Source organism: Sorex fumeus, unplaced genomic scaffold (assembly GCF_029834395.1).
Source record: "Sorex fumeus unplaced genomic scaffold, SorFum_2.1 ptg000039l, whole genome shotgun sequence".
Classification (NCBI taxonomy): Eukaryota; Metazoa; Chordata; class Mammalia; order Eulipotyphla; family Soricidae; genus Sorex; species Sorex fumeus.
In genome coordinates, this window is record NW_026606096.1 from 12,230,212 (window position 1) to 12,243,746 (window position 13,535).

The window sequence follows — 13,535 nt, forward strand, 5'->3', positions numbered from 1 at the left end:
CAATCCCAGGAAATAGAGATGACTCCGCCTCCAAGTAACCGGGGCTATACTGGCCTGGAGCTAAAGGGATATTTAGAGAAACACTTACACCTTTAATCCTCACTTAATCCTTTCAGTGCCCCCAGGTTTTCTTGGTTTACAAAGATACTGGAAGGACAATTCTTTTGTTCACCACTGAAGCATTCACTGGATTCATAATTTCCACCCTAGTACACTGTTGGCAGTTTCCTGCTGCCTGGACCCACTTTAAATGATTGTTCATCATATAAATATCTCTTGACTAGAAAACGTCCTCATCTAGGAGAAATGTTAAGTCTCCAAATGGGATCTCTGCACTCTCTGTGGTTCCCCAAGAGCAGGAGGAGTGATCCCTGAAGGGTAAGCACTGAGCACTGATGGGTGAGGCTTACAACAAACAGAACTAAAGTCTCTCAAGGTAACGTCTAACACATTGAACTTAAAGATAAAGCAAAATAAGAATTCTCAGGTCAGCAATATAATAGAGTTTAAGGTCCTGTCTTGACACAAGGATGTTTTCTCTGCAGGAACAGAAATGGTAGGTGCTTCAAACTCTTTGAGGAGCATGGAGATTCCTCAGAGCCAGGAGTCAGCATTAATCTCAGCTGGGTCTGGCCCCAAAGTAAGCAAACAATAAACTTATAAACCAATAAAACCTGTTAACTGGCAAAGCTTCTGTGAATAAGCTTCCAGGAACTTCATAATGACTAGAGTGACAGGATCAAAGTCAGAGCTGGGGTAGAGGTTTTGTTAGAATACAAGCACACACAACAAAAGCACAGAAAATGTTTCCCTTAAAATGGTCTGAAAAACACAAAATTCCCTGTATGTCTAGTTAAAAAATAAAAATTCTCTACTGACAACCTTATACTGTCAGTGGTTGTTTAACAAGCACTCTCTAGCACAGAGGATTAATTTGAGGTTTTAAAACATAATAGAAATTGCTATGCTCTCAGGTTAACAATTTACCGTGGATCAATGTTCTTCATACAGTTATTTATTTGTTTGGGAAGTGGATGGGTGGAAAGGGGGAGAGAGAGAGAGAGAGAGAGAGAGAGAGAGAGAGAGAGAGAGAGAGAGAGAGAGAGAGAGAGAGAGAGAGAAACTAAAGAGAGAACAACGAACAACTCAGGCTTCTCCAAAGGCAGAAAGAGCCCCACTACGTAACCCTGCATTCAAGTATGAAGGTATGAAAAGAACATCTCAAGAAGAGACATGCAGGCAACATGTGTGCTCAAGTGGCACATACATTTGGCCATGACACATAGACAGAAGCAGCACCTGGGCTCATGCAGTGTACGTGCACACTAATATACTTTTCTTAATTTTGATTTCTTTCAAGAAAATTACCATGGATCCAACCCACGGCTGAAGCTAGTCCTGATCATTTTAGAATTAACAAGACGTGCAGCTACAACCTTCATCTTCCCAATGTGGATTCTCTAGGAGTTGAGTCTTTTAGTTTGGGGTAATAAAAAAAATTATCTGGGAATGAGGATCTTTGGACTCATGATTATTATATCTTTTCTCTTCTCTTTTATTTTAATTTCCTAACTTTCTCTCCAACTTGTCTCGTTACTGTCACATTCTCCTATGAGCAGCAAAAATAAATCACATAGCACATTACATTCGCTTGAAAATTTCAGCTAAGCACTGAAATTTTCACAGTCAGCATAACTATTGGACACTGTTCAGCTAAAGTTTCTACCACTTTAAAGCAAAAATCTCAATTAGACTACCGTAAAATAATACATCTCATATTCTTTTTGTCCCAATAAAAGCACTTAGAATATCCATATTTCACCCTGGATGTTCCTGAGGATAGCACTGAAGTTTAGTAAGAAAATTGAAATTTACATACAAGTGGTACTACATGGAAAGTATGCTAAGTGACATGAGTCAGAAAGAGAGGACAGACATAGAAAGAGTGCATTCACCTGGGGAATATAAAGTAACAAAATAGGAGACAAACACCCAAGAATAGTTGAGATACGTACCAGGAGGTTCTCTCCATGGCTTGGAGATAAGAGCTTTCCAGTGTTCTTTAGGACAAAGCTCTTTCCCTGGCACTGATGTGTCCCTAAAGGAGCTCTGAGGAGAAGGTGAGAGAGCAGAGGCAAAGGCCCGAATGTGGCTATTGCAGGAACAGGTTCATGGTACTGAAAACAGGGTTTGCTCTTGGTGGACTGGCTGAGGTATTCGAATAAGATAATTTAAGGATGATTCCAACAACTTTCACAAGTGCTGATAGAACGTTAGTTAAATAAATGGTGTCTCAATCAGAGAGCTGTGGACACTTATAATACCATTTTAAAAATTATTTTATTTTTTTATTTATTGTTTAAATTTTGGTGCTGAAGCAATAGCACAGCAGATAGGGCATTTGCCTTGCGCACAGCCAACATGGTCGACCCAAGTCGAATCCTCTGCCCCTCTCGGGGAGCCCGGCAAGCTGCCGAGAGTATCTTGCCCGCACGGCAAAGTCTGGCAAGCTATCCCTGATGCATTTGATATGCCAAACACAGTAACAGCAAGTCTCACAATTTTTTGTGAGATGTTACTGGTGCATGCTGGAGGAAATAGCTGAACAACGGGAGGACAGTGCTATACAGTACTATAATTAGTTTTGTTTTGCCACACCCTACAATAAACAGGGCATTCTGCTGACTCAGTACCACACCTGGCAAACACCTTACAGCCTCCATTATCTCTCTTAACCCAATAGCACTTTCCTTCTAATTCGTATAACATTTTCTAGACATTATCACCGAGAATGGGATAGGGAACACAAAGACGGTTAAGGAAGGACTTGCTTCCTGTGAACTCTAGTTCCCTAAACATGGAGCTCCTAGTGACAGGTTAGAGCTCTGGGGAATCCCATCACTGCTCTGAATATCCCTTCTATCCAGCCCCACCCGACCTCCCGTCAGTCATTCCTGGGTGGGTCTCTCCAGACTCACCCTGTGATGTATATAAACACAGTGCTGAGCATGGGCACACAACGCCTAGTGCAGCTTGAATCTGCATCCTTCAAGGGAAGTAGCTCACCAGCTGGACCAAGCACTGCACCAGCCAGAGTCAGGATCAAGGTGAGTTAGCAATCAATCTGGGGTTTGTGGTAACTGGAGGCAGAAACCAGGGACAAGAAACCAATCAGGGAATTTGTGGTTCTTATGGGGCAAGAGCATTACTTCTATAGCTTCCTTAGTGCCTACTGTGTGCAGGCTCTAGAGGGCCTCCGTTTGACCATCTGATCTCTATTTTCTTTATACTATACCCCAGAGTTGAGTGACCATTCCTCTGATGTAAAAGGGGTCATTTCCTCATCACAGAAAGTGGTGATCACTTGAAACAGGGGATTCTAATAGACGAAGCCCCGGAGGTTGGTGGGCTTATTGGTGAAAACAGTTTGGAGGGCCTTGAGTCCAGTTGGGAGCTGTGTTTTCACAGAGATAAATCACAGAGAAAACCATATTAAATTTCGAACAGAGGCTGAGTTTGTGATTTTTTTAATTTTTTATTTTCTGGCAGGAGAAAACCTGAGGAGTTCGAACTTGTGAGCAAAAACGTCCTTGTCCTGCCCTTTCCACACCTAAGGATGGAGGAGGTATCAGCAGCCCTGGCCAAAATGCATCCAGAACTCATCTGTCTCGTCTGCCTGGACTACCTCAATGACCCTGTCACCATCGACTGCGGCCACAACTTCTGTGACTCCTGCATCCGCATGTCATGGAAGGACCTGCAGAACACATTCCCCTGTCCTGTGTGCCGGCAGGCCCGCCAGGAGATGCTTGTCAGTGCCAACGCCCAGCTGGGCAGGCTGCTGGACCTGGCCAAGCTCCTGCACAGATCTGAGAGCAACGAGATGGCGCGGGCAGAGGAGCGCTGGTGTGAGGAGCACAGACAGGGAGTGAGTCTCTTCTGCGAGGATGACCAGGAGCTGGTATGTCCTCTGTGTGCCCAGGGCTCTGCCCACCAGGGCCACCACGTCAGGTCAGTGCCCGAGGCAGCGGCTCATCACAGACAGAGGCTTGGTGACTATATCGAGTCCCTGAAGAAGCAGCTGGTAGAGGTGCACAAGCGAGAAGTCGCCCAAGATAGTAACCTCCTGCAGCTGAGAGCAGACGTGGAAAAGCACAGGAGTCAGCTGGCCTCGGAATTTGAGCAGCTCACCCAGTTTGTGGAGCGTGAGCAGGAGGCGGCGCTCTGCAGGCTGGCAGAAGAGGACAAACGCCTGCAGCAGCAGCTCAGGGCCAACCTGGAGGCCTATTTGGACCACATCTCGCAGCTGAAGGACCTCAGACTGGAGGTGGCGGAGCGAAGCGTGATGTCGGAAGAGATGGTGCTGAGGGGGGTGAGGGGACTGCAGCAGCGCTGGGCGGACCTGCAGCCCCCGGCCGTGCAGCCCCTGCGCTTCAGGCCGGTGACCTAAAGCCTCCCTCCTCTGTGCTCGGGGCTCAGTAGCATCATCCAGAGATTCTGAGAGAGCATCAGCCTGGACCCCGACACGGCCCACCCCAGCCTGCGCGTGTCCCAGGACCTCTAGTCGGTGACCTGCATGAGGAAGAGGTCCAAAGGGGATGGGGACCCCAAATCCTGTGATGACACCGCCCAGCTGGTGGTCCTGGGCCAGGAGGGCTTTGCCTCTGGTCACCACTACTGGGAGGTGCAGGTGGGCGTCAATCCCGAGTGGGCCGTGGGCGTGTGCAGCATCGCCCCTTCGGCCCAGGCCTCGTGTCCCCTGGCGGCTCCCAAGAGATGCTGGACGCTGCAGCTGCAGGACAGCGACTACCTGGCCGTGAGCGCGGGGGCTGTGCCTCTGGCTCTCAGGGACCAGACTGAGGCTATAGGCGTTTACTTGGACTGGGAGCTGGACCAGCTTTCCTTCTACAATGCCGCCGACGGGTCTCACCTGCACTCGTTTACGGAGTCCTTTGCTCAAGAGCTCAAGCCCTACTTTCACGTGGGGCCCGACTGCGCCCCTCTCTCTGTGGGCGCCGGGAGGGCTGTGGAGGGGTGAAAACAGCCTGGGCTTCCCCCCTGCATCATGTGGACTGCGGGTTATCTGATATATATGGGACTGGTTGTGTAAGTCTTCAATTTTGGGCTAGCTGAGGGAGATGATCTCTTCTTGTAACTCTTTGTAATATATCTCTTTTGCATCTATATGCCTGTGTCTAATAAAATATATTTTTACGCCAAAGAAACATCTGCTTCCTTTCAGCAGAAATATGTTTTAAAAGGCATTACACAGATCTCATATCCATTCCTGCTAATTAGTTTATATCTACAGTGTATTTTATTAGCGGTATGCACATTTAACAAATATCCCCCAATTATATAAAACCTAGGAGTAGTGATCTCCATGCATGGAACAAGGAATATCTCCTAAGCCCTACACAGTCAGGTTCAAATACTAAAATAAGTATATAAAAAAGTGAAAAACAGTTCTGGATTTAGTTTTGATATATTTTCTGTATTTACAAAGAGAACTTGGACTAAAATATCACGTGCCATCATAATTACACCACTCACTAATGACTGGTCTTACACAACTCATCAATGATTGGTCAAAGACCTTTCTATGTAAACATTCCTCCTTCTGTTGACATGTCTGTCATAAGCAGGCATAAAGCTCTCATTAGAATCTTTCTAATAATTCTTCAATATTCTATTTATTAATTGATTTCAAATTTATTTAAAAAACAAATACGCTAATTTAACTTCCACACATGGAAAATATTTCTTTCATTGTGCTTTTTCATCACTATTTTCATTTTCTTTTAGTAAGAATGGTATTTGGTGGGCTCACTGGGTATGAGTTCTTTGAAAGGAATACAACTAAGATGGGATTAAAGAATTTACTATCACTAGCTCTAAAATAGGAAGACTCAATACGGTCAGGGTTGGAGCAATAGTACAACGGTTATGGCGTTTCCCTTGCATGCAACCTGGGTTTGATACTCAGCATTTCATATGGTCTCCTGAGCACTGCCAGGAGTGATGCCTGTGCATCACCAGGTGTGACAAAAAAAGGAAAAAAAAACCTCTAAATACTCAATATAGTTAGACCCAACTTTGCACGCAACCAACCCAGGTTCGATTCCCAGCATCTCATATGGTCCCCTGAGCACCGCCAGGAGTAATTTCTGAGTGCATAATCCAGGAGTAAACTCTGTTCATCGCTGGTTGTAACCCAAAAAAGAAAAAAAAAAAAAAAGTGTCAGACTCTTTTTGACAATACCATAACAGTGAAAAGACTTTTAGCCAGGTAGAAAAGTTGTATGCAGGCAGCTTAGGAGAAAACCTATAAAACTACTATAAAGTTATTTTGAAGTGCTTTCCTCCCCTGCATCTTCAACTCAGGTATTGCTCTCAGCTCTCATCTTGGAGAAGACTGTGCTCTTTCTGAGCATGTTATTCTCTTTCTTTCATTTCTAATAATCTCTAAATACATCTTTTATACAACCAAACAAATGGTGATTTGGGGAAAATGATATAAACATAAATTGAAAGTGGTTTAAGAAAGTATATCAATTAAAGCTTGTTGTTCCTGGCTTAGTCCGGGATTCTGTTCTTTGGGCTCCTTCCTGACAATCCCTGTCATCATTTAAAGTGACAGGGGTCAAACCCAGGTTCTGTGTAAAGCTAGAGCTTTACCCACTATTCTTTCTTTCCAGCTCTTAAAGAGTTTCTTGATGCTACCCTGGAGTCTATGGAATTAACAATTTATAAATCCAGTCGTGATTGTCTCCATTTACCTATTCCTCATATTGTGAGGTTGAGAAAGAACCTCATATGCACCGTGACAGGCTGCATTTCAACAAACCAGCAGTAAGCCTAAGTTTCTGTCCCCCCTCCCCCCGCCATCATCCCAAAGAATTTCCTGAGACTGTCCTTGGCCAAAGCTAGAGATCCCTTTTGAAAGTCCTGTGATAAGTAGGATATCTCTGGGCACAGTGGGTGGGAATGACCAATTAGCTCACAGACTTGTGACTGTTTCCTTGAAATTTGGTAAAACTGCCACCTTTGCTTCTATCACCATATGCGATAAAATGTCCCCTGGAACTAGGGCCTGTCCTTGTCAAGACTCTGCTGCATTGGATGAGGCTTGGGTCCTAGCTGGAGCTAACAATAAAGATTCCTTTGCCTTTGCATTCTCACTTGTGGAACTGGTCTCTCTGTGAACGGGACACCCAGTACCCGGGTATAACAACATATATTTATTTTCGTCTTTCATATCTGCCTGCAATGTTTCGAGCAGGATGGAATAGCTAATTTTACTGAAGGTCCAGTTACACTGTCTCTGCAGTGAAAACCAATTCAAGAGATGGTGAGATAAGTAGAAAATTAACTTAATTGTCAACAAACTGGCAAGTTGGAAAATGGGAAATCCAGGTCCTCCAAGTTAACATCTTGTCTTACAGTCATGAGAAAAGGTTTTTGTAAAAAAAATGGCAGGGAGCCACATCATTTTCTAGAAATAATTGTTCAGGTAGGTCAGATTATCAATAAAGTCTTTTGGATTTATTAAAACCCCGGTAAGGTGTTGGCAGCACCAACAGTTCTCAGCTTGGTACTCAAAAGGTCTTTCTCAGTCCCGACTCACTTCGGCACCACCCCCATTGACCAAAGAAGGTAGAAAGGAAAGTGGCAGAATCCCATATCATGGCTAGTGTCTCTCTTCTCAATCTTCACATAAGTCACTTTCAACAGGTCAAGCTAAAAATGGTGATATTAAGTAAAAACAATATATACAACAAGTGATTGTACTTATTTTGGGAAATTCGCATAGAAATGTATGGCATAAAGAAACCAAGTAAAGTACCTACATCTTCTATTAGAGTTTCTTGTAATGTGTTTATTAATATAAAGTTCTACAAAGGACCTTGAGTTGCTAATTTGATACCAAAAAAATGGATGCATGCTGAAAGTAGACTATAGACCAAACATGATTGCCACTCAATGCCTCTTTTGCAAACCACAACACTCAAAAGGAGAGAGAGAACAAAGGGGAATGTCCTGCCACAGAGGCAGGGTGGGCTGGAGGGGATGGGGTGTGGGAGGGATACTGGGATCCGTGGTGGTGGGAAATGGGCACCGGTAGAGGAATTGGTATTTGATCATTGTATAATTGAAACCAAGCACAAAATTTGTATGTCTACAACTGTACCTCATGGTGTCTCACTAATAAAAATTAAAAAAAAATGGATGTTAGCTAATGCTGAAATTTGAACCTTTTCTCTATTACAGAGGCACAAAGAACAAAACCACCAATTTTATTTCTTTTTTATTTAAAAAGAACTATTTGAACTCTGTGGTTTACAAAGTTATAATAAAATAGTTGTTTTTGGCATTCAGTGTTCCAATATCCATCCGTCCATCAGTGTACATTTCTCAACACTAATGTCCCCAGTTTCCACCCCCAATAGAGATTCCCCTTTATTTTCATAAACATAAACAAAATGTTTTTGTTTTGGGGAGCAGGGGTTGTTGAGCTTGGAGTTGGTTGAACCACACCTAGAAGTATCAGGGCTGGCTCCTAGCTTAGAGATGATATGTGGCAGTGCTCAGAAGACCATATAGGATGCCAGGGATACAAACTACTCTGATCACGTCCAAGGAAAATACTCCTCCCACTGTATGCTTGGTTGGCCCCAAATTTTCATGACTCCTTGTAGATCTTAATATTCTGGGGTTAAATATGATAGAAAATCTCATCAGTATGACACTGTGGCGCAGGGTGTGGGTATTTTATTTTCTATAGCCCTGATAACAAAATCTTTGTTATGATAAACGTAAGCAGCTGTGTAGTGTTAGCAAAGATATTTTATAGGTACATAGACATCATTGGAGTGATAGCACAGCGGCAGGGCATTTGCCTTGCTCGCAGCCAGCCCGGCTGAGTCGGGTTCGATTCCTTCACCCCTCTCAGAGAGGTCGACAAGCTACCTTGCCCGCAAGGCAAAGCCTGGCAAGCTCCCTGTGACGTATTCATTATGCCAAACACAGTAACAACAAAGTCTCACAAGGGAGACGTTACTGGGCCCGCTCGAGAAAATTGATGAACAATGGGAGGACAGTGACAGTGACAGTGACAGTGACATAGACATCAAAACAGCTGAATATTCATATAATGATGGGTAATTTATAGAGAATGTACCTGTTTCACAGGAAGCACCAGAGTAAAATATTTTAACTAGACTTGTTTCATCCCATGAGCTCTGTGTAGAACAGGGGTCAAGGTCTGAGAGACAGGAGATATTCCTTGTTTCATGCATAGAACACTACTCCTAGGTTTTATATAATTGAGGGAAATTTGTTAAATGTGCATACCACTAATAAAATACACTCTAGATATAAATTAATAAGTTGGAATGGATATGAGACCTGCGTAATGCTTTTTAAACACTTTTCTGCTGAAAGACAGCAAAACGTTTCTTGGCTGTAAAAATATATTTTATTTTACACAGGCATATAGATGCAAAATAGTCAGAGATATATTACAAAGATTTGCAAGAAAAGATCATTTCCCTCAGCTAGCCTGAAATTGAACACTTATGCAATCAGTCCAATATTTACAAGATAACCCGCAGTCCACATGAGGCAGGGGGGAAGCCCAGGCTGTGCTCACCCCTCCTCTGCCCTCCCCGAGCCCACAGAGGAGGGGCACAGTCGGGCCCCACGCGGAAGTAGGGCTTGAGCTCTTGAGCAAAGGGCTCGGTGAACGAGTGCAGTTGAGACCTGTCGGCGGCATTGTAGAAGGAAAGCTGGCCCAGCTCCCACTCCAGGTAAACGCCAATGGCCGTGGGCTGGTCCCTGAGAGCCAGAGGCACGGCCCCCGTGCTCACGGCCAGGTAGTCGCCATCCTGCAGCTGCAGCGTCCAGCATCTCATGGGAGCCACCAGAGGCCGCGAGTTCTGGGCCAAAGGGGCAACACTGCACACGCCCACGGCCCACTCAGGCTTGGCGCCCCCCTGCACCTCCCAGTAGTGGCGGCCAGAGGTGAAGCCCTCTCGGCCCAGGAACACCAGGGGGGTATAGTCTTCACAGGGCCCGGGGTTCCCATCCCCATTGGGCCTCTCCCTCACGCAGGTCACCGACTGGAGGTCCTGGGACACGCGCAGGCTGGGGTGGGCCGTGTCGGGGTCCAGGCTGATGCTCTCTCAGAATCTCTGGATGATGCTGTTGAGTGCCGAGCACAGAGGAGGGAGGCTGTAGGCCACTGGCCTGAAGCGCAGGGGCTGCACAGCCGGGGGTTGCAGGTCCGCCCAGTGCTCCTGCAGGCCCCTTTTCCCCCTCAGCACCATTTCCTTGTACATCACGCTTCGCTCCGCCACCTCCCTTCTGAGGTCTTTCAGCACAGAGATGTGGTCCGAGTAGGCCTCCAGGTTGGCTCTGAGCTGCTGCTGCAGGCGTTTGTCCTCTTCTGCCAGCCTGCAGAGCGCCGCCTCGTGCTCATGCTCCACAAACTCGGTGAGCTGCTCAAATTCCGAGGCCAGCTGCCTCCTGTGCTTTTCCATGTCTGCTCTCAGCTGCAGGAGGTTTCTGTCTTGGGCGACTTCTAGCTTCTGCAGCTCTACCAGCTGATTCTTTAAGGGCCTTGATGCAGTCACCAAGCCTCTGTCTGTGATTAGCTGCTGCCTCGGCCACAGACCTGACGTGGTGGCCCTGGTGGGCAGGGCCCTGGGCGCACAGGGGACACACCAGCTCTGGTCATCCTCGCAGAAGAGGCTCACCCCCTGCCTGTGCTCCTCACACCTCCCCTCCTCTGCCCCCGCCATCTGGCTGGTCCTGGAGCTGTGGAGGAGCTTGGCCAGGTCCACCAGCCTGCCCAGCTGTGCGTTGGCACTAATGCGCATCTCCTGGCGGGACTGCCGGCACACGGGACAAGGGAATGTGTCCTGTAGGTCCTTCCATGACATTCGGATGCAGGAGTCACAGAAGCTGTGGCCGCAGTCGATGGTGACAGGGTCATTGATGTAGTCCAGGCAGATGCGACAGATGAGGTCTGGCTGTATTTTGGCTAGGGCTTCCCACACCTCCTCCATTCTTGGGTGTGGAAAAGGGCAAGTCCGGAGTGATTTTTCTCAGAAATTTGAAACCCTCAGGCTCTCTCCTGCCAGGAAAACAGTTACACACTCAGTCATTGTCCTGAACTCAATATAGCTTTCTAAGGGATGTGTCTCTCTGATGACCAGCACACTTCTAGACTCAAGGGCTTCTCCAAATTTACTCTCCTAAGACCAAAGAAACTGCTAGAGCCTCTTGCATTAGGGTCCCCTTTTTCAAGTAATATTGCTTCACAGATGCCAAGTCTCCATGAATGGGAAAACGACCCCATTCACATTAGAGGAAAGGGAACTTAATTCTGGGACTCAGTATAAGGAAGATAGATACCAGATAGTCAAAAAGGTGCCCTCTAGAACCTCACACAGTGCGCACAAAGGAACTTGTGGGAGTTAATTTCTGGCCCAAGAAAGAACAAGAAAACACAGCCCCTCTTCCCTCCCCCTCCCCATCCACTCTTTGATCTCTCTGCCCCATCCCTGCTCCACATAAGGCAAAACCCCTGATTGGTCACTACTCACCTTGGTCCTGATTCTGGCCCTGCACAGTGCTTGTTGCTGTTGGTGAGCTCCTCTCCTTGCAGGATGCAGACTTCAGCCTGGCACTGCTTTCCCTACACTCAGCACAGCATTTATATACACCCAAGGGTGGGTCTCTGGAGAACCACCCTGAGATAGGGCGGGGCTGGACTAAAGGATTTTCAGAGAGGGGAGTGATTCCCCAGAGCTGTATTTTGTCCAAAGAAATGCCATGCTCAGGGAAATAGCTTTCTGGGGAAGCAAGCCCTTCTTTAATTCTTTAATTCTCTAAAGCACAGTTATAGACTGTGCTTGGGTTTCAGTTATACAATGATCAAGTACCCATCCCTTCACCAGCGCCCATCCTCCACCACCACTGGTCTTCATGTTCCACATCCCATCCTTGTTGAGGAAAAGTAGAAATGATAAATAAACTAGAAACTGAGCGCTGTTGGCATCAGAGAGATAGTGGAAGATATAAGGTGTTTGCCAGGTGTGATCCTTGAGCCCAGAGGCAGGCAAGTACCCCCAAGCACTGTAGGGTGTGTGTTCCCACCATAAAACAAATAAACAAAGAGAATACTGAAGTGCCAGACAGCCCTGAAGGTTTGTTTGTTTTGCTTAGTTTGGGGTCACAAGGAGCTGGGATCAGGACCTACTCTGGGCACTGTGCTCAGGGTTTTCTCCTGGCAGGGTTTAGTGTACCTACCGTTTGTTTTCCAGCAGAGTAAACTGGATCAGCTGTGTGGAAGACAAGAACCTTGTTCTCTATTATATTGCTGACCTCAGAATTATTTTTTTATTAGTGAAACACCGTGAGGTACAGTTATAGACTGTGCTTGGGTTTCAGTTATACAATGATCAAGTACCCATCCCTCCACCAGCGCCCATCCTCCACCACCACTGGTCTCAGCATCCCTCCCACCCCCCATCCTCTCCATCCCACCCTGCCTCTGTGGCAGGGCATTCCCCCTTGTTCACTCTCTTCTTTTGGGTCCTGTGTTTTGCAAGAGAGGCATTGAGTGGCAATCATGTTTGGTCTATAGTCTACTTTCAGCATGCTTCTCCCACCCTGGGAGGATTCTCACAACACCCTTTATTTGGTGCTCTCTTCTCTATCTGAGCTTCCTTTTCCCCTAGCACGTGTGACTGGCCTCCAAGTCATGGAGCAAAATTCCTGGTACTAATCTCAGCCACTCCTGGGTGTTAGTCTCCCATTTTGTTGCTTTATGTTCCCCAGATGAATGCAATCTTTTTATTTAATTTTAAGATCAGTGTGTTTTAAGTTACCCTGAGAGACTTTTGTGTTGTTTCATTTTATGCCACTTCTAGCAGTGCTCAGTGCTTATTCTTCAGTTATTACTCCTTGTGGTCTTGGGGAACTCTTTGAGGTCCCAAGATTCAATCTGTGTAGGTCACATGCATGACAAGTATTATCAGTCATTCCTACTGATTTTTAATTTTTTCCCAATAAATCACCAATATTTTACAGTGATAAAGCTTTTCATTTCTTCATGATCAGTAATATTTTAAGACTTATTTTATGTTAAATACTTGTCACTCATGAAGAACTTTGTAATCCACAGTGTTTATATAAAGTATTAAAGGAAATTTGGAAAAACTAAAGAAATAAATTTAAACAAATGGATTCTTGAAAGAGATAAAAAAAAATCTGAGTTGTCTCATACATGAGGAACGTTGTTGAATAATAAACAATGCAAACATTTTCATCAACTTCCTTGGTAATCTATAATTCTAATTAGCATTCACAATTAATAAAAATAAAAAAAATATTGCGTGCTAGTGTAGCCCAATGTCATCTGCTCGCTACAGGAACATGAAGAGCCTTACACAGATCTGACCATCTCATACGTGGGTGGCCACTCCATCTTTTGATGTCCCATGGAATTCATTTGGTAACAGCTCTAG

At 45.6% G+C, this 13,535-nt stretch overlaps 1 protein-coding gene across 1 annotated transcript; it reads right to left on the reverse strand.

The window, feature by feature from the left end:
- Positions 1-5,125: 5,125 nt before the first annotated feature.
- Positions 5,126-11,069, reverse strand: LOC130028105 (tripartite motif-containing protein 75-like). The gene is made up of 3 exons (XM_056118833.1): positions 10,249-11,069; positions 9,679-10,146; positions 5,126-5,189 (listed from the first exon to the last, which is right to left on the reverse strand). Exons 1-3 carry the CDS (start codon positions 11,067-11,069, stop codon positions 5,126-5,128), a joined length of 1,353 nt encoding a protein of 450 aa, XP_055974808.1.
- Between the last annotated feature and the right edge of the window lie 2,466 nt (positions 11,070-13,535).